General features: G+C 41.0%; 2 protein-coding genes across 3 annotated transcripts in view; one reads left to right on the top strand and one right to left on the bottom strand.

Moving 5' to 3' along the window:
* The window catches only part of CAMSAP2 (calmodulin regulated spectrin associated protein family member 2), a 95409-nt gene extending 79414 nt beyond the window's left edge, over positions 1–15995 (bottom strand). The window contains exon 1 of one of the 2 annotated variants that reach the window (XM_070746395.1): positions 15066–15995. In XM_070746395.1, coding sequence (XP_070602496.1) covers positions 15066–15204 — 139 coding nt within the window. In that variant the 5' untranslated portion in view covers positions 15205–15995. The remainder of the gene's footprint in view (positions 1–15065) is intronic. The other variant, XM_070746394.1, reaches the window with a different exon arrangement.
* Positions 15831–20684, top strand: part of DDX59 (DEAD-box helicase 59) — a 42075-nt gene continuing 37221 nt past the window's right edge. Inside the window, exon 1 of the mRNA XM_070746398.1 lies at positions 15831–15955. The gene's annotated coding sequence lies outside the window, so the exon portion shown is untranslated. The remainder of the gene's footprint in view (positions 15956–20684) is intronic.

The raw sequence follows: 20684 nt of genomic DNA, 5'->3' as shown, positions 1-20684 counted from the left end.
AAAGCCAGGTTTCAACAGCTTTCCGGAAAACTGGTAGGGTTTGCAAATGCAAATCTCTGGGGGCAGTTGATTCCATAGGGTCGGAGCGGCCACAGAGAAAGTTCTTCCCCGAGGTCCTGCCAACCGATATTGTTTGACGGATGGGACCTGGAAAAGGCCGACTCTGTGGGCTCTTACTGGCCGCAGTGAGGTATGAGGGAGGAGGTGGTCCCATAAATAGTCTGGCCCTGAACCATTTATTCTCTTTTAAGTGATAGTTCCCAAAGAGTGCCACAGTAAACTCAAAGGGCACTGCACAATACTTTACATTTTTGACCTTACTACAGTATTTAATAAATGGAACTGTTTGGTATTTCTTTTGACCTAAAGGCACCATGGAAAAAATAGAACTGAGAAAGTTTGGGAGCCACTCCTTTCAAGTATTACCTTTCCAATAAAAATATGAAAACAATATGATCTTATAGTCTTCCCTTTTGAAGAAAATTATGAGAATTTCAAGCATGCATCCATTACACAGAAGAAAGATGATGATAGAGATGCCCAGGATCTCTTGTCTCTACAAAAGTGGCTCACTTTTTAAAATCCAGCACTTTCAGATAATGTTTAGAAATAATTCAGACATATAAACCTCCCCAATTCACAGGAGTATAAGAAGGAAGGAGGTACAGAACAACCAGACTTGCAAGATTTTTTTTTGTCGGTCAGGTGATGGACACACGCACTGTGCACTGTTTTATGTTTGTTTTTTATGTAACCATATTTACAAAATCAATAAAAATATATTTTAAAAAAAAACCAGACTTGCAAGATTCTTATATTATATGGATCAATTTCATGGTCTGATTTACTTAGTGAAGAGGTAGGCAAAGGACCTGCAGATGATATTAAAACGGCATTTTACAGTAAGTTTCTTTACAGCGTGAAGGGATTTATGAACAAGCTCTCTCACTTCAAGTTCATAGGTCACTAGGAACCATACTAAATTTGGTAAATGAATGCTGTGTGGTGATTTTGCCTCTATTCTAGAGAGCTTTGAAGTCAGAATATAAAGTTGATAAGCAGTTTAAACTAGCGGTTTGGGCAATCTAGCTCACCATAAATATAATGCTGGTTATGATTATCAGTCCAGCTGATTCCAGACATAAGACGATAACATCAGGAAGTGATTTGAGTTCCATTTTCAGAAGGCACTGACCACAGAAAGACTAAGTCTTGATTATAGAAGGACAGCTCAAACCTCCTACTATCCCAAAGATGCTTTGGCATAAAGAAAAATCAAGGTTTGCATTGCAAAAATTACTGTAATACCCTGATGGGCAGCTTTGCTACTTTCTTTTTTAGGAGTGGAGCTCTGCATTTTCCCTGTCCAGATGTGATGAAACAACTCCAGTCTCGTCCTGCCTCAACCTTGTAACCTTCAATTGAGCTCTTTTCCTGTAATGACACTGCTGGGCTCCTACAGTTTCCTTATGCGTCTGTTCTCTATAATACAAAATGTTCCCAAGTGCAAAAGTAAACAAAGGTTTTTGAACAGCCATACCAAATTTCTCACAAAGACAAATAAAATTAATTGAAAGGGATTTTTTTCTTTCATCTCAATTTATATTTGAATTCTATCACCCCATTTATCCATTTCAAAAAGAAACGTACCACACTGACATTTAAAACTGGAACTGGTGGGAAATTTCAAAAACATAATTTAGAGAAATCTACAGTAGCCAGTCTATTTTTTTTTCAATGTACAATATACTACATAAAGATGGATTCAAATATAGACACAAATAATGTAGCACTATCTAAATTTATCTATAGGGTATACAACACTTGTTCTAATGTATTGTTCTAGTGGTTAAGGTGGTGTTTCTCAACCTTATCAACTTTAATATCTGTGTGTTTCAAATCCCAGAATTCAACAGGCAATGGTTGGAATTCTGCATATCTTAAAGTTGTCACGATTGACAAACACTGGGTTAAGGTCCAAAGTAGGGCCTAACAGGGCTGTCAAACTCACGGTCTTCAGGCTAGATGTGTCATGCACTGCCTATGTCCATGCCCAGTTTAACGAAAGTGTGTGGGGGGAAGTCAGGCTATGTCATATGACAGTGCTGTGATGACATGAGTTTGACACCCTAGCCTGGGAGATCTAGTTTGAATTTCAATCTCTGCAATAGAAACTCTCTGTGTAATCTATTTTATCAAATGCCAGTAAGGCATTTGACAGAATAGATCATAATTTACTACTAGATAACATAGAAAAATGTGGGTTAGACAGCGACACCACTAGATGGATTTGAAACTGGCTGACCAATCGCACTCAACATGTAGTGTTCAGTGGAACTGCATCTACATGGAGGGAATTTTGCAATGGAGTACCCCAAGGCTCTGTTTTAGGTCCAGTATTTTTCAACCTCTTCATCAATGTCTTGGACGAGAAGATAGATGGGGAACTCATCAACTTTGCAGATGACACCAAACTGGCAGGAATAGCCAACACTTCAGAAGATAGGCTAAAGATACAGAAGGATCTTGACAGACTTGAACATTGGACGCTATCTAACAAAATGAAATGGTGAAAAAAGTAAGATTCTACATTTAAGCAAGAAAAACAAAATACACAGATATAGTATATGTGGTACCTTGCTCAACAGTAGTAACTGTGAGAGGGATCTTGGAGTCCTAGTGGACAACCATTTAAATATGAGGCAGCAGTGTGCAGCAGCTGCCAAAAAAGCCAACACAGTTCTAGGCTGCATTAACAGAGGGATAGAATCAAGATCACATTAAGTTTTAATACTAGTTTATGATGCTTTGGTAAGGCCACACTTGGAATACTACATTCAGCTTTGGTCTCCATGATGTAAAAAGGATGTTGAGACTCTAGAAAGAGTGCAGAGAAGAGCAACAAAGATGATTAGGAAAGAGGAGGCTAACACATATGAAGAACGGTTGCAGGAAATGGGTATATCTAGTTTAATGAAAAGAAGGACTAGTGGATATCTGATAGCAGACTTCCAATATCTCAGGGGTTGCGACAAAGAAGAGCGAGTCAAACTATTCTCCAAAGCATCTGAGGGCAGGACAAGAAGCAATGGGTGGAAACTAATCAAAGAGAGAAGTCACTTAGATCTAAGGAGAAATTTCCTGACAATTAGAACAATTAACCAGTGGAACAGCTTGCCTCCAGTAGTTTTAAATGCTCCAACATTGGAGGTTTTAAAGAAGTTGGATAACTATTTTTCTCAAGTGATGTAGAGTTTCCTGCCTAAACAGGGGGTTGGACTAGAAGACATCCAAGGTCACTTCCAACTCTATTATTCTATTCTATTCTATTCTAATCTAATCCAGACGTCGGGAGTGATGACTTCTTTATGACTTATGGACTTCAACTCCCAGAATTCCTGAGCCATGAAATCCACAAGTCATAAAAGGACCATTGTTTCCCCATCCCTGATGTAATCCTATGTGGGCCACAGGATGTTTGTTGTGTTTGTGTTGGGGAGAATGGAAGAGGGAATACATTACCTTGAGATCGTGGAGGTGACAAGTGAGGGAGCGAACTTAACAAATATAACACACACTTTCAGTAGACAAGTGAAGTTTGAAGTACCATTAATTTTCAGCACATTTTGTACTTTCAATCCTATTTAGAGTTATCCCAAAATATTTACTTGTAGCATTAGGCAATATAACATGCTGCTGTTGTATTATATATTACGATTTAGTAATGTAGGGAGGGAACAAGGTCTAAGCACCTAAGATTCAAACTATATATCATACTTGGGATATAAACATACCATATTCAACACAGAAATAAAATGAATAATTAGTATGTCTGCTGCACTAAAAAAAATTATAAATATCTCTATGGATAATTCCAAAAATGAACACAGCTGCCAAATGAAAACCAAATACGAATATTTAAACTTATTTCAAGGGCAAGTAACCGTATCATATTAGAATACTTCTATATTGGACCAATATAGAAATTCCACAGGAAATTGGAGCATCAGTTTGATCATGCAGGCTAGATCCTGTTTCACTATACTGTACTTTTATTTGTAAGATTTATATGCCAGTTTTCATTCTGGAACACGAGATGACATATATAATGTTTCCTTCTCCTGAGTCTTCTCCATTTCAATAATCTGACAGGCTAAACGTGATTGGCCCAACTTCACCTGGTGAGGTTCTATAGCTGAAGAACAGAAACTACCTCTCCCATTGCCAGCGCAATACCTTATCCTGTACAACGCATTGGCTTTGGGTGCCTAGTAATTAAAAGTTAATTATTGCTTCTTTATGTGTCTTTTGATTTCAGTCTACTTTATATGGAGAAGCAGATTATATGTAATATAACTCTCTGAATTATGGGTTCCGCTAGTAAACTCTGGAGAAATTTTAAGATCCAGGGTAGTCAAAAAAGCACACTAATTATTTAGAGAATCCCATTCATCTCTATACTTTGCACAGACATCTGTAATATGTCACAGTAATATAACAAAGATGCACACCATTACAGGTAATCCTCGACTTATGACAACAATTGACTCCAAATTTCTGCTGCTGATACATTTGTTAAGTGAGTTTTAGGCCATTTTACGACTTTTCCTACCATACTTGTTCAGTGAAAACACTGCAGTTCTTAAATTAGTAACACAGTTGTTAAATGAATCTGGATTCCCCACTGACTTTGCTTGTCAGAAGGTCGCAAAAGGTGACACCATGAACCTGGGACAGGTCACTTGTCAAACATTTGAATTTTGATCACCACGGGGATATTGCAATGGCCTTAAGTGTGAAAAACGGTCGTAAATCCTTTTTCAGTGCCTTTGTAACTTTGAATAGTCACTAAGTCAACTGTTGTAAGTCGAGGACTACCTCTATATCATGCAAATGTTGCAAATTATGCAATAACATGATGCCTGATGCAACTGCACAAGTCATGTTATGTCGTCATGATGCAGTGTCATAAATTGTTGTCCCTTTCCCCCAGTCACCTATGATTCCCTGCTTAGGAGCAGAGTTAACTGCCATGAAATAACTATGTCTCATTTAGATTGAAATTCAGTGTAGTCCTCCTTATTCAGCAAACTTCTTGCCTCAAGCAGTTTAGTCAAGGACAAAACCACTGCAGAAGATCATTCAGATGGAAGGGACAGATAGACACAGTAATACAGTGATCCCTCGATTTTCGCGATCTCGATCTTCGCGAAACGCTATATCGCGATTTTTCAGAAAATATTAATTAAAAAATACTCCACTCTTCTCTCTCTCTCTTTCTTCCTCTCTCTCACTCTCTTCCTTCCTTTCTCATCTCTTTCTTTCTTTCCTTCTCTCTCTTTCTCTATCTCTCCCCCTCTTGCTCTCCCTCTTTTTCTCACTTTCCCTCTCTTGTGCACCGAGCGGCGGGCAGGCGGGCAGGCAGGCGGCGGACAAGCGGCGGGCGGACAAGCGGAGGGCGGACAAGCGGAGGGCGGGCGGGCAGGCAGGCGGCGGACAAGCGGCGGGCGGACAAGCGGCGGGCGGGACAAGCGGCGGGCGGGCAGGCAGGCGGCGGACAAGCGGCGGGCGGACAAGCGGCGGGCAGGCAGGCAGGCAGGCGGCGGACAAGCGGCGGGCGGACAAGCAGCGGGCGGACAAGCGGTGGGCGGGCGGGCAGGCAGGCGGCGGACAAGTGGCGGGCGGACGGGCAGGCAGGCGGCGGACAAGCGGCGGGCGGACAAGCGGTGGGCAGGCAGGCGGCGGGCAGGCAGGCGGCGGACAAGCGGCGGGCGGACAAGCGGTGGGCGGATGGGCAGGCAGGCGGCGGACAAGCGGCGGGCGGACAAGCGGTGGGCGGATGGGCAGGCAGGCGGCGGACAAGCGGCGGGCGGACAAGCGGCGGGCAGGCAGGCGGCGGACAAGCGGCGGGTGGACAAGCGGCGGGCAGGCAGGCGGCGGGCGGACAAGCGGCGGGCAGGCAGGCGGCGGACAAGCGGCGGGCAGACAAGCGGCGGGCGGACAAGCGGCGGGCGGACAAGCGGCGGGCGGACAAGCGGCGGGCAGGCAGGCGGCGGACAAGCGGCGGGCGGACAAGCGGCGGGCGGACTAGCGGCAGGCAGGCAGGCGGCGGGCGGACAAGCGGCGGGCGCGGCAGCAGCGAGGAGCCGAAGATCGGGGTTTCCCCTTTGCATGGGCGGCGGGGAAACCCCGATCTTCGGCTCCTCGCTGCTGCGGCGCTGCCGAGCAGATCAGCTGCTGGGCGGCGGAAGGAACCTTCCCTGGGTCTTCCCAGGTGCGGAAGTAAAAACACCATCTGCGCATGCGTGGCCATGAAAGAAGGGTATCGAGTATCGCGAGGGGTCTTGGAACGTAACCCTCGCGATACTCGAGGGATCACTGTATCTTCAACTCAGAACAACCCCCACCAGAGCAAAAGAAAAGGAGCCTCAAAAGAAGCCAGGAAGAAAACTGTTACATTTTCTTATGATGAAGAATGATTTTAAATCAGTGATGGGATTCAATTTTTTTTACTACTGGTTCTGTGGGCGTGGCTTGGTGGGTGTGGCAGGGGCAGGATACTGGAAAATCTCCATTCCCTTCCCACTCCAGGGGAAGGTTATTGCAAAATCTCCATTTCCTCCTGATCAGCTAGGACTTGGGAGGCAGAGAATAGATGGGGGTGAGGCCAGTCACTGGTTCGCCGAACTATTTAAAATTTCCGGTTCTCCAGAACTGGTCAGAACCTGCTGAATGTCACCTGTTTTAAATGTTCCAAAGTTAACTGAATAAGCTATATGTAGCAATGTTATTCAACATATGAGCAAAAAAAGTGGCAAATAAACTAATAACTATTTTATTGTATAAATTAAATCTGTCTGCCTGACGTCCAAATCGTTATCTGGTCCCTTGGCTCCCTTGGCAAGTTACTATTATATATAAATATATACATGGATAAATGTATTTAAATAAATAGAGGGTGCATAGATTCTTGCATAATAAAATACTAGAAAACTCCCTTAATTTAAATAGCAACCATTTGTTTTTAACCTTTGCCCAATCAATTAGCTGAAAAATTTTAGACAATTCAGGTATGTTATTATGCAACTGGTGTTAAATAAGTTATTTGAAGTGACAAGCAGAACAATTCCTTTGGAGAAGCAAAACTCAATGACACTTAAAACTACTCCATCATATTATTTTTTGCAGTCTTTAGGAATCATACTAAATCTAATATCAGGGCATTCTGGAGCATCTTTTATTGGAAAAGAAAATTCAGAAATACTGCATAGGGGAATTAATTTAAACCACTTTCTTATACCCTTGCAAATCATAGAATACTCAATTTTTACCTCCTGTAGTTTATGGAGGTCTACATTGGTTTTCCAAACCTGATGCTCTTCACAATATGCTAGAACATATAATTATGAGAATTTCTCCAGTGGGTATGCTACAGAATTCTTGAGAGTTGTAGTTCCAACATAGATTATGTTGTAGCCATAGCATAGGTACTGTAATATGAATAGTCTTAATCTGTCTGTTGACTTTCTGAAAGGCATCAAGTTGAGAAAAACCGTTTAAAATCACAATATTATTTACAATATATGATTTGCTTTATCATGCCAACACAAGCAATTTTCAGATGCTTTGACTTCAGTTGTTTCCCTTCTATAGTTAAGCAAACAATGATTCAGTAAATACTGCATGTGAACCAGGTAATCCTTTTTTTAAAAAAATAATTTTTATTTACAAATATACATTAAAACAATAACAACTGACAATACATTTACATCTAAACAATGTACAGAACACACACGAAACTTAAAAAGACGAATCTATTCCATTCGTGAACCAGGTAATCCTGTCTAATTCAGCCCTTGAGACCTTGTGACCAATGGATCCTTCATAGAATACATAACAGATTTGACAATAAAGTTAATAAATCCTCTGAAATTAGTTCAGGGTTATGGTCTAGAAATACAAAATCCATGCCAGCATGCAACCAATTAAGACTTGTCTGTAGAAGAAATGTTGCCTTGTATTGATAATGGTTACATTCACAAATTGCTTTAATCCAGAGCTAGCCTAATAAAATATGCATTGTATATATACCCACAGCTGGCAAGGTTCGCAAATTAACTGAGCTCTAAAACATGGTTTACAAACAACAGTAGCTCAATTCAAACTGCATGTTTGGTCAAAGCCAAGCAAATCACATCATGGATTTGAGAACCTAGCTTTGTAGTTCTCCTAAGTACTTTGAAAAGAATATGAACCATTCTATTAAGATTAAACATTTGGTCCTAGACTTGTTTTCATGAGCACTGTCCGAAATCCTTTGTTCTTTCATGTGACAAGATTTCAAGCGAACATATAAGTAATTAGATTGTATGGTAGTAGGAGCCCCTTGTTATTTCAGGAGCAATCAGAATTAATTTCAAGCTTAATACTTCGTAGAAAGGATTAACATATCAGTGGGATGGGTTGAACAAGTCATGCTATAAAGTGAGGAATCTCTGACAAATGAAAACAAATTCTATTTATTATTTATGGGGTTGCTGAAGTATTTATATTAGCAATAGATTAAGCATTTGTTTTACCCAAATACAGGCACACATAGTCACAGAGGTATCAATGATGGAGCAAAGGATGGCAAGTGTACGACAATGTCATCATGCAAATTCTGCAGCACTGTGGTATAAATCACATGATGATGACACTATATTCATGTCATTCTGATATTACATAGCTTGTTATTATGGACATCTCTGTGTAAGTTAAAATGATGCTTAATGCTTCTAATTATACTTTAAAACAAAAAAAAATTCAAACTTGGCTATGCTGGCTGGAGAATTCTGGGAGTTAAAGTCCAGAAGACTTAAAGTTGCCAAGTTTGGGGACCCCTGCTTTAAAACAAAAACAGGTACTTTGAAACAGCATAGGTAATTCTTGATTTACAACCATATTTTTTAATGACCATTCAAATTATTTTATTTATTTAGTGTATGGCATGCCATGTCAGGGAAATCTATACATACCAGGCACACAATGCAGTCCTGAAAGTCTAGATTAGTAGTTCATTCTGTTTGGTGCTTACATGCAGTGATAGGCTCCTATGGGTACGGGTAGGTACGCAGTACCGGTAGCAAAATTTTGATTCCTCCCTACTTCTGGGCTCTGGGTATGTTTTTCCTATCGCAGTAAATGAGTTTGCATGTGTATAATTTTAGAAGATCTGTTAGTGCGTGTGTGTACATATACTTTATATAGTAGGTAATCAGGGATAGACTACTGCTCGGACGGGGAAGAATGCAGTGGGGTAGCGAAAATGGAGCTCCAGAGCACCCAATTTGCACTGAAAGATGTTGAAACAAAATGAGTAAGCCATGCCTACAATGTGGTAGTAAAAAATTTGGTAGCCCATCACTGCTTACAAGTCTATCCTTAGTGCACTGTGGGAAGTGAGCTATCTTTACACCAGCATCCCTTGGGTTGCTGGCTTTTCTGGGTTCCTCCACTGGTCTTGCATTATGTTGCAATGTCTCAGATCCGGCCAGGTCCAATGCTGTCTCCCACTCTCTGTATATATTCGAAGTTACAATGGCACTGAAAAAACTGACTTATCACGAATTTTCACTTATGACCATGGCAGCATTCCCATGGTCATGTGATCAAAATTTGGTGCTTGGATACTGGCATGTACACTCCAGAATCATAAAAGCTCTGCTAAAACACAAACTAAATAGAGCTATTAAGTCAATTCACTCTGCTGGATTATATCTAAACAATGCATATTGATTGCTGCATAGAACACAAAAGATTACCCACCCACCCACCCATCCAAATCTGGCTTAATTCAATTGCAATTATTTTTATCCATATGTGTTAAGCTATCAAACACAATTTTAAAACTATAAAAGATGAATTTGCTCACTATCATAAACTAAAATGAAACAAAACCTACTACAATACCTTGTTGTCAATTTATATTGTAATTATAGCACCAAATATCCTAAACATATTTGCAGTTTAAGTCAGAAATACAGACTGAAGGATACTTTGTTTTTATTTTATAAGTATCTTTCTTTGCCTTCAAGATACTTTTTGACATAATGGAATAAGCTTAAATAAAATTTAAATAAAACTTCAAAACAATAATGCAAAGCCCTTCAGATATCTGCATATATATAATCACATATTGTAATTATAGATATATCTCTATCTCTCTATGAAACACTTTAAAATACACTGTCAGAGGTAGAGTTTTTGTAGCATCACACCCAAGGGACAGTAGGTTTCTGGAATGTTACAATGAAGTCACTGTAAGGACCTTGACCAAAAGTTTGTTTGTTTGTTTAGAGACTCAATACATTTATCTGAAGCCCATCAGAATCTTACAAGGCCTAACCCATTTCCAACAGTACAAATCAATGATTTGCATTTTACTAAAGATTCTAAGAATAAGGCCTGGGGAGATATTCAAAAGCTGCTAATACTACTTAGTACATGGGTGTCAAACTTGCATTATCACGGCATCATCACATGATATATTGGGACTTCCCCCCCTTTCCTAAAGTGGGTGGAGCACAAGATGCATCCGGTCCGCAGGTCACAATTTTGACACTCCTGGCTTAGTACTATATAAATTATGAAAACGGGCAGCATAAACCATGGTTTGGTTTCAAGGAGTTAGTATGTTGCACAAAGATACCCTCCATAAAGCCGAGAGCTTATCCAGTTTCTTCCATCACTCAATTGATAACACTTAGTTGGAAGGCAACAAATTGGCCTCCTTGCTGCCAGCAGCAACAGGAAAAAACAGTTTTGATAACAACTGCTGGAGGGGGAGAGATGATGGATGGATGTACCTACATATGTATACTCTATTTTCGATAAAAGATAATATTTCCTGTTGATGATTCCTACAAGAATTAGGAAAATCTTACAGGGTCACTACAGTTCCTCAGCCTAAATCAGTGTTCCACTGTGTATTCAGAAAAACAATCATTTCTAAGCAAAGCTGCTTAGGATTACCTAAATTGATAGGGCATTGATTTTTGTATGCCGATGACCCTGCATGCAGTATTATAGGGGTCCCCAATCCCTGGGCCATGGATCTGTATCAGTCTGTGACCTGTTAGAAACTGGACTGCAGAGTAAACCAAACTCTAAACTGCATTTGCAAGGAATCTGGGTTGTATATGCATTCCTCCTCCTCCAAATCCATGGAAAAAAATGTCTTACATGAAACTGATCCCTGCTGCTACATAGGTTGGGGAGCACTCAATATTTATCACTGATGAGATTCATTTATGTCTTGCATGATACCTCAAAAGGGTTAGGCTGCTTTTGGGACTGAATCCAGCCACTGTGCTTTGTATAAATTCACTTAATTAAGGCCTATGTAACAACCCATAGTTCATGAAACCATAGTTTGGCCTGATGTATTAAAGAATCCTAAGATTTTCAGTCCTTTTCCTTCATGAAGGTAGGAAAAAAGGTGAAAGGGTAAAGAACCACACTGAATGTTATGTTTGATAGCCATGTAAGAAATACAATTTTCAGAGCAATGACATAGAGATGCACAAACATAAGAGCTTTTTATTCTAAGAAAAATAGAAGAGTGATTCATTCATACATCCTAATGAGCTGCTATGGGCTGGTTTTTTAAATAGCAATTATGGTGGCCTTACAAACAACAATAAGCCATAAAGCAATGGTTGCAAACTAGAGTACCTAGATTTGCACAATGTACCATTCGAAAAACTGTCAACAGAAATGGCTAAAACATCATCTGCAGTTATTTTTAGATGAGGTAATTATCAAAATAGGAAAGAGATGGACAACTTCATGACTATAGATGTCAACAATGACAACAAACATCTCCACCACTGACACCATAAAAGAATCCAGAGCACAATACAAATTTAAAAAGCCATATTTAATAAAAAGAATCAAAAGTAGCACAAGCTCCCATTAAAAAAAATACCCACTAGAGAAGGACAAAAACAGGGATTCTTTTTTTATATATTTTCAAATCTTATATTACAAACAACAAGAAACATGACATAACGCCAGGACAATAAACATACGTTCTAGTGCATTATTATTTGATAAATCATTTTTGATTCACAAACCAATGAATCCACAAAGATTGAATATGTATATAGCCCCTTATGAGATAGTCTTATCCATGTCAGAAATGGGCATTCCTGTATTTATGTAAGCACACAAAATATAAAATAAATATAAACTTTAACTCTGCTCCACTAATCTAGCATGCTGTTTTCCCCTATACTGTTTGCTCTTTAGTTTATTTGTAGTACCCCCAAGGAGCCTTTTAGTCTCTTTAGTAAATACCACTCTGTCAGAGTGAATGGACGCATGACAGTGTCTAGTTCTGCTCGAGTAAAGTGTACCCTCCAACAAGTCCCCATTCTCTAAAGAAGGGGGCTGTAAATTTGCTCTTGGATCTTTCCGCTTCTAGGCATTCTATATGAAAAAGTTGCTTCATGTGAGCTATGGATTCATTTTAAAGAGCAGTCAGGGAATCCAGTCCAGGAGCAATTGTGGTAATTGCCATGGGGAAGAAACATATTGCCAATTGTCAAGTAAAACAAGACATCATGAGGGCCATCTATACTCCCTTAGGAAAGTTTCCTAACTTTCTGTGAAGAAGGTCCTACTCTAAATCGAGAGTCAGCCTCATTGGTGGTATTACTTGGGTGAATTTTACATTTCGTTAAATTCAACAAGAAGTTGATCTACTGCCCAACATTGTCTTCATGTTCTAAATAGAATATGTTCACTAAACCAATCTCCTAAATCAGGGGTAGGCAAAGTTGGCTTTAACATGATTTGTGGACCTCAACTCCCAGAATTCCTGAGCCAATCATGTTAGCTCAGGAATTCTGGGAGCCAACCTTGCCTACCCCTGTCCTAAAGGAAATGGCTATAGGGAAGATAGCAATAAGATGAAGATGCCAGGGAACATCCTAGAAATGGTAGCAGGCAACAACTTGTTTGATTTGCCTTCCATCAAATGTATGATAAGGGACAATTGACATTTTAGCAACCAGAATGTTACAATTCTCTCATAGCAACCATTTTCTGAATGCATTCTCCATTATACTTGCAAATTTCAAAGCTACCAACTGAATAGGCTAGGGGGAAAAAACGATCGATCAAAACAGCAGCATTTTTTGATCAGTGGCGGTTCCAATTTAAATATGAAGTAAATTATGTCACAAAACAGCAGTTGCTTTGGAAATCAGAATCAAACAATTGGAGTACTATGAAAACATAAAACAAAAGCCACATTTTCACTTTGGAAAACTGTGTCATTTTTGTGAATAGTAAGCCTATATATTTACAAGACCTATGACTCTCTCTGCGGAGAGTAACTGATTTGAAAGGATATGTTATAATGGTCTTCTGTGTCTGGTATCATTTTCTAAATTTTGCTTCATGTAAAGAAATAATATGCTTCTGTGTTTCACAGTGTATATACTTATTTGTCATCCTTTCCTAAATTATCTTTGAAATCTTAAATTAATCCACACCAGGACAGCTATGGACAGTTTAAATAATGTCTCTATAAAATAGTATTTTGAATAGTAGCATTTTGATCAAATGAATAAAATTTGTAAACAGAAAACAATCAATTCTCTTCCTGGTATGTTTACTAAACCCTTTATCTTAGAATAAATTACATAATTCTCCAAGTTGATCATACTGTATGTGTCTATTTACTTGGAAATTATTCACTAACTTCAATGAGACATAGTGCCTCTATGGGACACAATGAACACACAGGATTGTAGTTTACAGTTCACACATTCATACACACCACCTGATTTATGTGCTCTTGATTCTTGTACTCTTTTGGTGACTAGGAGCTGAAATTTAGGAATGTTGTTTCACTTGTTTATCAGACAAGAATTATTTCAACATTACCACTATGCATAATTAAAACGTTTTTCAAGATTATACCTGCAAAGTAAAATCCTATGTGGCAGATAATAACAGTATGCCATTTCTGAAATTTAGTTATTGTTCTAAATCTCCAGCACATCAGCATTTTTAGGCACAAGTATTCAAAGAAGGAGAAACAAAAAGTCTTGAAAGATAATAACACCCCCTGCACAAATAGACAGTTGAATGTAAATCTTGCTACACACTTGTACCTTAACTTGATAATTTGTATTAGCTACTTCCCACATGATACAAATTCTAAGAGAGGTACATTCTAACCTTGTATCAAGAACAAATCACAACTGTTATCTTGTTACATGATATATTAAATTCAACAATTGAAGAGCTGAAAGTAGAAAGGTCCTCTTTTCCCATTGTTCTATAGTAGACAATAACAAAACAGAAGGGAGAGATGAAACAATGACAGATGTCACCTTGTAATGCTTTGGGGGACACCTTCATTATTGATCATTGCCTTTTCTATGATAATCTTGTCACTTCTTCTCCGTTTTGGGTGGTAAATATTCCCTGAAAGCCTTTGATGGGGAAAAGGCTATTCTTCTCCTTACAGCCTACCTTGCAATCAAAAGAGGCGCTCCCCCTTTTCATACTTCTTTCAGTCTTCTCCCAATAGATTAGACAAGGAGAAAACCCTGAACATTGTTTTGAAAGGACACAATCTGAATGCCTAGTCATAACCCCCAGATGCCAAAAACACCATTCGACATGTGTTTTCCCCCTCCCCATATTTAAATGGGGGGACAGTGTCTATTTAAGGAGGAGGTCGAGGGAAAGGAAGTAACCTTTTGTACACAAGCTGATGGGAGGGCTGATTGTTTAAAAATCATTACACAGGAAGCAATCCACATCATTCACTGTAACCCAAATCGCAATTGAAGCAATGACACAAACATATAATCGAACCTTGAACAATGATAATATTGATATCATCTTTGAGTTATTTTCCTTGAATCCCTTTGTTGCTGCTATCATCATCATCATTATTATAATCTCTTCAACGGATGGGCGATTCACATATACAACAGTAAAAGAAACAAGAACAAGAATCCAGAATGGCAGAAAAGGAGGCGTTACGAGCAGCATCCACCTACCTGTCCCAAAGGCTTTGGCCACCAGCCAGGCTAGGTTACAGGCGATCTTTGCTCGGGCGAAATCGTAGTGATCAAACGGTTTGATGGCCGGGACAATGAAGGTCTTCTTCATCTCCTTGACGTCCGCAGCATCCCCCATTTTTCCTTCCCTCGCCCTCCCCCACCCCGGCCCGCGGAACCTCTTCCTCCCCTCCCTTCACAAGGGATCTACATGATTCTCCTGCCGGAAGGAGCCGCGCTGGGGAAAAAAAAAATAAAACGGGCACCTGTCAAAAATAACCCCAACCCCCCGAATCACGTTTTCGACCTCGATTTTGTTGCGGCAAAAAAACACAAACCAGCAGCGAAAAAAGCGGGCGCGACGTTTCACCGGGCGCGACCTCCTTCTCCGCCTCTCTTTTTCCGCTGCATGGGAATGTGTGTGTGGGGGGGGGGAGGCTCGGCTGTCCCCCCTTTTTTTTTTTTAAAAAAAAATCCCCTTTCTCTCTCCTCGGGCGCTTTGTCTCGACCCCGAACGCCAAGCGTGAAATAAAAGGCGAAATATAAGGGGCAACTTCGGAAGATTCTTCACGCGGCTCGTCTTCCTCACGCCGGCCCCGACTCCTGAGGAAAAAGGAGCAGCTCTCCGGCGAGCCGAAAGCGATTCCCTTCTCTCTCTCTCTCTCTCTCTCTCTCTTTGCCTCGCTGCCCTTCCAAACCGAAGGCGACGGGGGCGGGAAAAGGAGTCCGTGTGGGAGGGAGGGAGGGAGGTGGCGGCGGGGCTTTTCCTGCAGTAGCTGAAAGAGGAAGGGGGGGAGGAGGAGGAGGCGGTGGCGGCGGCTGGGAGATGGCCAAGCAGCTCTTCCCGAGCCGGCGGGACTCTGCCCAACCAGCCTGGCGCGCCACAGCAGGCAAGATACGCGGCGGAGCTGGGTGTGGCGCGAGTCGCTCTTCCCTTCGCACCCGGGTCCTCCCTCCGTTTCCTCAGCTCCAAAGGGAGCCCCGTCCCGCCCTCCCTCTGCCCTTATTCCGGGGCTTCCTTTGGCCAAAACCCGCCGCTTCGCTCTCCCCCCACCCCCTCCGCCTCTTTCTGCTGCTACCGCCGCCACAGCCGCACTAGGTTGGGGAAGATGGGGGGGGGGGGGAGAGAAAAAACAAAAAGCAGCCGGGTACCCAGACGCATGCGCGCTGCGCTGCCTCACCACAGCCCCCTTTTCCTCATGGCTTGGGCGGAGCTGGTGGGGGGGACGAAGGGAGGGAGGGGGCGCACCAGAGGGGGACGGCAAAGCGGAGCGGTCTTTCCGTGACGTCCGGCGTGACTCGCAGGGGGGAGGGTCACGTGGCCGACCTCGCTCTACAGTGGCCCGTTCTTTTGATGCGGGTTGGGCCCGCTCCACATCACCATCGCCCGTGGTCCGAGGAGGAGCATCCTCGGAGGCAAGAGGGAGGCTGGACCCTTCGGGGTGATGGGAAGGTCGCCGGAGAGCGCGGTTACAAAAAGGAGGAAGGGAGTTGGAAGGCCTTGGGCGAGAGGCGTCGGCGGGGAAAACGAATCGGTCGCGATGCTTTGCCGGGTAGCTTGCAAGGAAGGTCTCCCCACCCTTTCCCGCCTTTTTAATGTTTAATTTTGCAAAGAAGAAAAAAAAAGGACCCTCCTGGAACAGACATCCAAGGCGTGGAAAGGAACGCCTAACTAACCGATCCTGGGGTTTGGTGGTTCATTAAAATGTGTTATGAAAATGCTTTTTAAATAAATCTCATTTAAGGTTAAGGTGGTATTTGCTGAGTCTCAGAAAATCGTTCATGTGATAAAGTGGGTTTTAGTTGACATGAACTAATTTAATTTAGTTGACATAGTTGGGATTTTGGTTCTATTTTTTTTTTCTTCCCTCCCGGGATATTTTTTTTTTCATTCTCAGGAATCTGTTTATGAGAGAACCAATTTGCTGTTACTGATTCAAGGCGCCAGGATAGAATAGAATAGAGCAGTGTTTCCCAAACTTTTGACATATGTGTACCCCTTCTATAATTTTCATAACACTTAGTACCCCTCGTCAAAAAAATGGATGTATTTTAATAACAATCAAAATATGTTTTTTTATTTTTTGGTACATACCCAAAATAATAAATGAAAAATAAAATCATAATAAAATATAAATAAAAGTTATATTATAAATAACATTTATTTGGATCAATGAGAAGGATGAAATTGTTTGTGCTGGGATGACAGATCATCATAATTTGGTTCCCTGGTTGTTAATTTTAATCTGAGATGCAGTTCCACGTCCAATAGTCTGTTCCCTTTTCCCGACTGAATGTCTACAAATGCTGAAAAAGCAACTTCACATAAACATGAAGTTGGAAAAGGCAAGATGTATTTCAGAACTTCAGAACCCCTGAAGGTCTGAAATACAGAACCACACTTTGGGAAACACTGGAATAGAATATAGATTAGAATAGAATAGAGAAGAGAATAGAGAAAAGAGAAGAGACTAGAAGAATAGAATAGAGAATAGAATACAATTTTATTGACCAAGTGTGATTGAACACACAAAGAATTTGTCTTGGTGCATATGCTCTCAGAAACTGATAGATCTTGAGTTCCAACCCTGACTTAGTCGTGAAGACAGCTGAGTGATCTTGGGGGTCAGTCACTGCCTCTGTGTCAGCTTCTGAAAATCGGTTGCCAAGAAAATTGGAAGGACTGGTCCAGGCAATTGAAAACGTATGAATTTAACCTTTTCTATCTTAAGGGATGAGTGGAATACAATCCATGTATGTTTCAATATAATACTATAAAATTATACAGTGGAATCATAAACGAAATGAGGAGCATAAAAATAGGAGATCAAACCAGCATGACATTTTAGACGGCCTGGACAACTGAGCCTTGCTCAAATAGGGAAGGCATTCCAGGGCTAGATTAACTGCATAAAGAAATCTTTTGAGTGCAAAATCCCGAGAGATTTCCTGAAGCTCTTAAGAACAGTTTGTCTATTGTGCTAAAATTTTGTTTATTAAATCGTGGTTTAATGAATAAACCACACTTGACTGGCTCATTAATTATAAGCCAGAACCAAAGAAACCTTATCAATCTCTTATGAAGACAGTAGCATTTAAAGTAAAATCAATGAGGATCAAATTCAAAAAGGTTAACTTATAAACATTTATTGAAAAAAACCATGGGGCTGGAGGTTTATATGTATAGCTGACACCATGCCAACCATCTCAATTTTAAACTGATGTGGAGTAACTGAATGTATTTGGGCCACAAGCTACAATCTATGTGCATGATTTCCTGAAAATAAATTTTACAGCACAATAAATCATTTATTTTTCAATTATCAAAGAAACTTAGAATTGTGTAAAGCTGATTTTTTAAGGATTCTTCCCAAGAAGCAGGTAAGGATGAGTTTGATGAGCCATTATCAAGTCCACTGTACTATGTTGAAAAGAACAGACTGTTCTAAAAGAAAGACATTTATATTCTTACAAACCTTTATTTAGTGTAATAAAGATTATCTTTTCACTTGAAAAACCTACTCAACACTTTAAATTAGGTTCAAATAACATTTCTGCTTTTAATTTTTCAGTCTATATTTTATGTTTTTGTTGTCACAGAGAACTATAATTTCAACCAGAGCTATATAAATTGTTATAGCTTGGAACAAATATAATTTTAAAGTAGTCCCAGGCCTTTTCTTTCTAATCATAAATTGTTTAAAGGTATAAAAATGTGGGTCAAATTTTATTATACAGCAAGTAAAAATATTTGAGGATATGCTGTCATAAAATCTGCAAATTGAAATTATTTTATACAAATGGTGCTTAAAGCATACGTATGTGGTAGTATGTTATTATATATTGAATGCCAATATTTTTTGAGACATGCACAACTGGCTACCACTATAATGGTTGTAGGCTCTTTTAAGTCTATGAACTAATAAGAACCTTTCTTACACACAAAGTAATACAGTGGTACCTCTACTTAAGAACTTAATTCGTTCTGTGACCAGGTTCTTAAGTAGAAAAGTTTGTAAGTAGAAGCAATTTTTCCCATAGGAATCAATGTAAAAGCAAATAATGTGTGCAAACCCATTAGGAAAGAAATAAAAGTTCGGAATTTGGATGGGGGGAGGAAGAGGAGGAGGACAGTCGCTGCCCAGAGTGAAGGAAGCGTTTCTTTTCTCTGGGCACTGGCAGAGGTTTATTCCCTCTCCAAGCACCCAGAGAAAGGAACATGCTTTGTTCGCTCTGGACTGCCAAAGCCTTCTTAAGCGTCACAGAAAGGCTCCTCTCGCAGCCCAGAAAAGCCTAAGATGGCCAGGATTAAAGGGGGAATTGCAGGAAACTGGCCGGGCCTTCGTGCCATTCTCAAATTTCCTGGGAAATTTTTCTGGCCTCGGGTTGTTAAGTAGAAAATGGTTCTTAAGAAGAGGCAAAAAAGTCTTGAACACCTGGTTCGTATCTAGAAAAGTTCTTAAGTAGAGGCATTCTTAAGTAGAGGTACCACTGTACTTGGAAAATTATCGGCCACTTTCTTTTATCATGAATTATAATATCTGGATAGAGGAATATTCTTTTTATCAAACAGCAACACCCTCTAGTCTAATGGTAGAACAATTTTTGCACTCTGTTTCAGGGGTCCCCAACCTATGCACTGTGGCCCACTACCAGACTAGCCTATTCAGAATTGGGCCACATGAGTGGCTGATCAGTGTGTGCACCTCAACCCAGTGGGCAATCTCGCTGTTGGTCTACTGCTTTTGAAAGTTGCATTGTGTGCATGCGTGCTGGCCCACCTCTTGCACAAGGGCTACATGCGTAGGTGTGCGTGTTAGCCTGCTATTTGCTTGGTCCAATTCCTCTGTCCCACCCAGCTGGGCTGCCACGCCAGAAAAGTTGGGGACTGTTGCTCTGTTTTATATCCATTATATTCTGGAGAGGGATTAATTGATTAATATTCAGGAAAATGTACTGATTATGTCTGCATAGATCAGTGATGGTGAACCTTTTTTGGTTCACATGCCAAAAAGGGAGGTGCTGGGGGGGGGTGCATGGGTGCCTATACCCATAATTCCATGTGGGGGAACCCCCACACATGTGCATGACACACATCCCCACTCCCAGCATGCGATGGTGCATCCATTTTTGGCTCTTCCCATGCTTCTAGGAGCCTAGAAAGGGTGAAAATGGTCTTCCCCATCACCCTTCCGGAGGCCAGAAATGGCCTGTTTGCCAAGTTCCTCTTGAACCTGAAATTCCATTTTATTTCGCATAAGAGCTCTGAAGCTCTTCCCAGCTTCAGAGCCTTTCTAGGAGCCTGGGGAGGGTGAAGAAGGCATCACCCTCCCGCCAGAGGGCCTCCAGAGGCCAGAAATGGCCCATTTGGCAACTTGTTCAAGTTGGGAAACTGGCCATTTCTGGCCAGAGGGCCTCCGGGAGGGGGGAAAGGCCATTTTCATTCTCCCCGGGCTCCTAGAAAGGCTCTGGAACTTGGGGAGAGCAAAAAACGGGCCTTCTCCACCTCCTCCTGAAGCTGAAAACAGACTGTTTCCCAACTCCTGATGGGCCCAGAAGGCCTGATAATCAGCTGGCCAGCACGCACATGCATGCCAGACCTGAGCGTGCTTGCCCACC

The sequence above is a fragment of the Erythrolamprus reginae genome, chromosome 3 (genome assembly GCF_031021105.1).
Source record: "Erythrolamprus reginae isolate rEryReg1 chromosome 3, rEryReg1.hap1, whole genome shotgun sequence".
Taxonomy (NCBI): domain Eukaryota; kingdom Metazoa; phylum Chordata; class Lepidosauria; order Squamata; family Dipsadidae; genus Erythrolamprus; species Erythrolamprus reginae.
The sequence above is the reverse complement of the archived record's forward strand: the minus strand, read 5'-3'. Positions and strand labels throughout refer to the sequence as shown.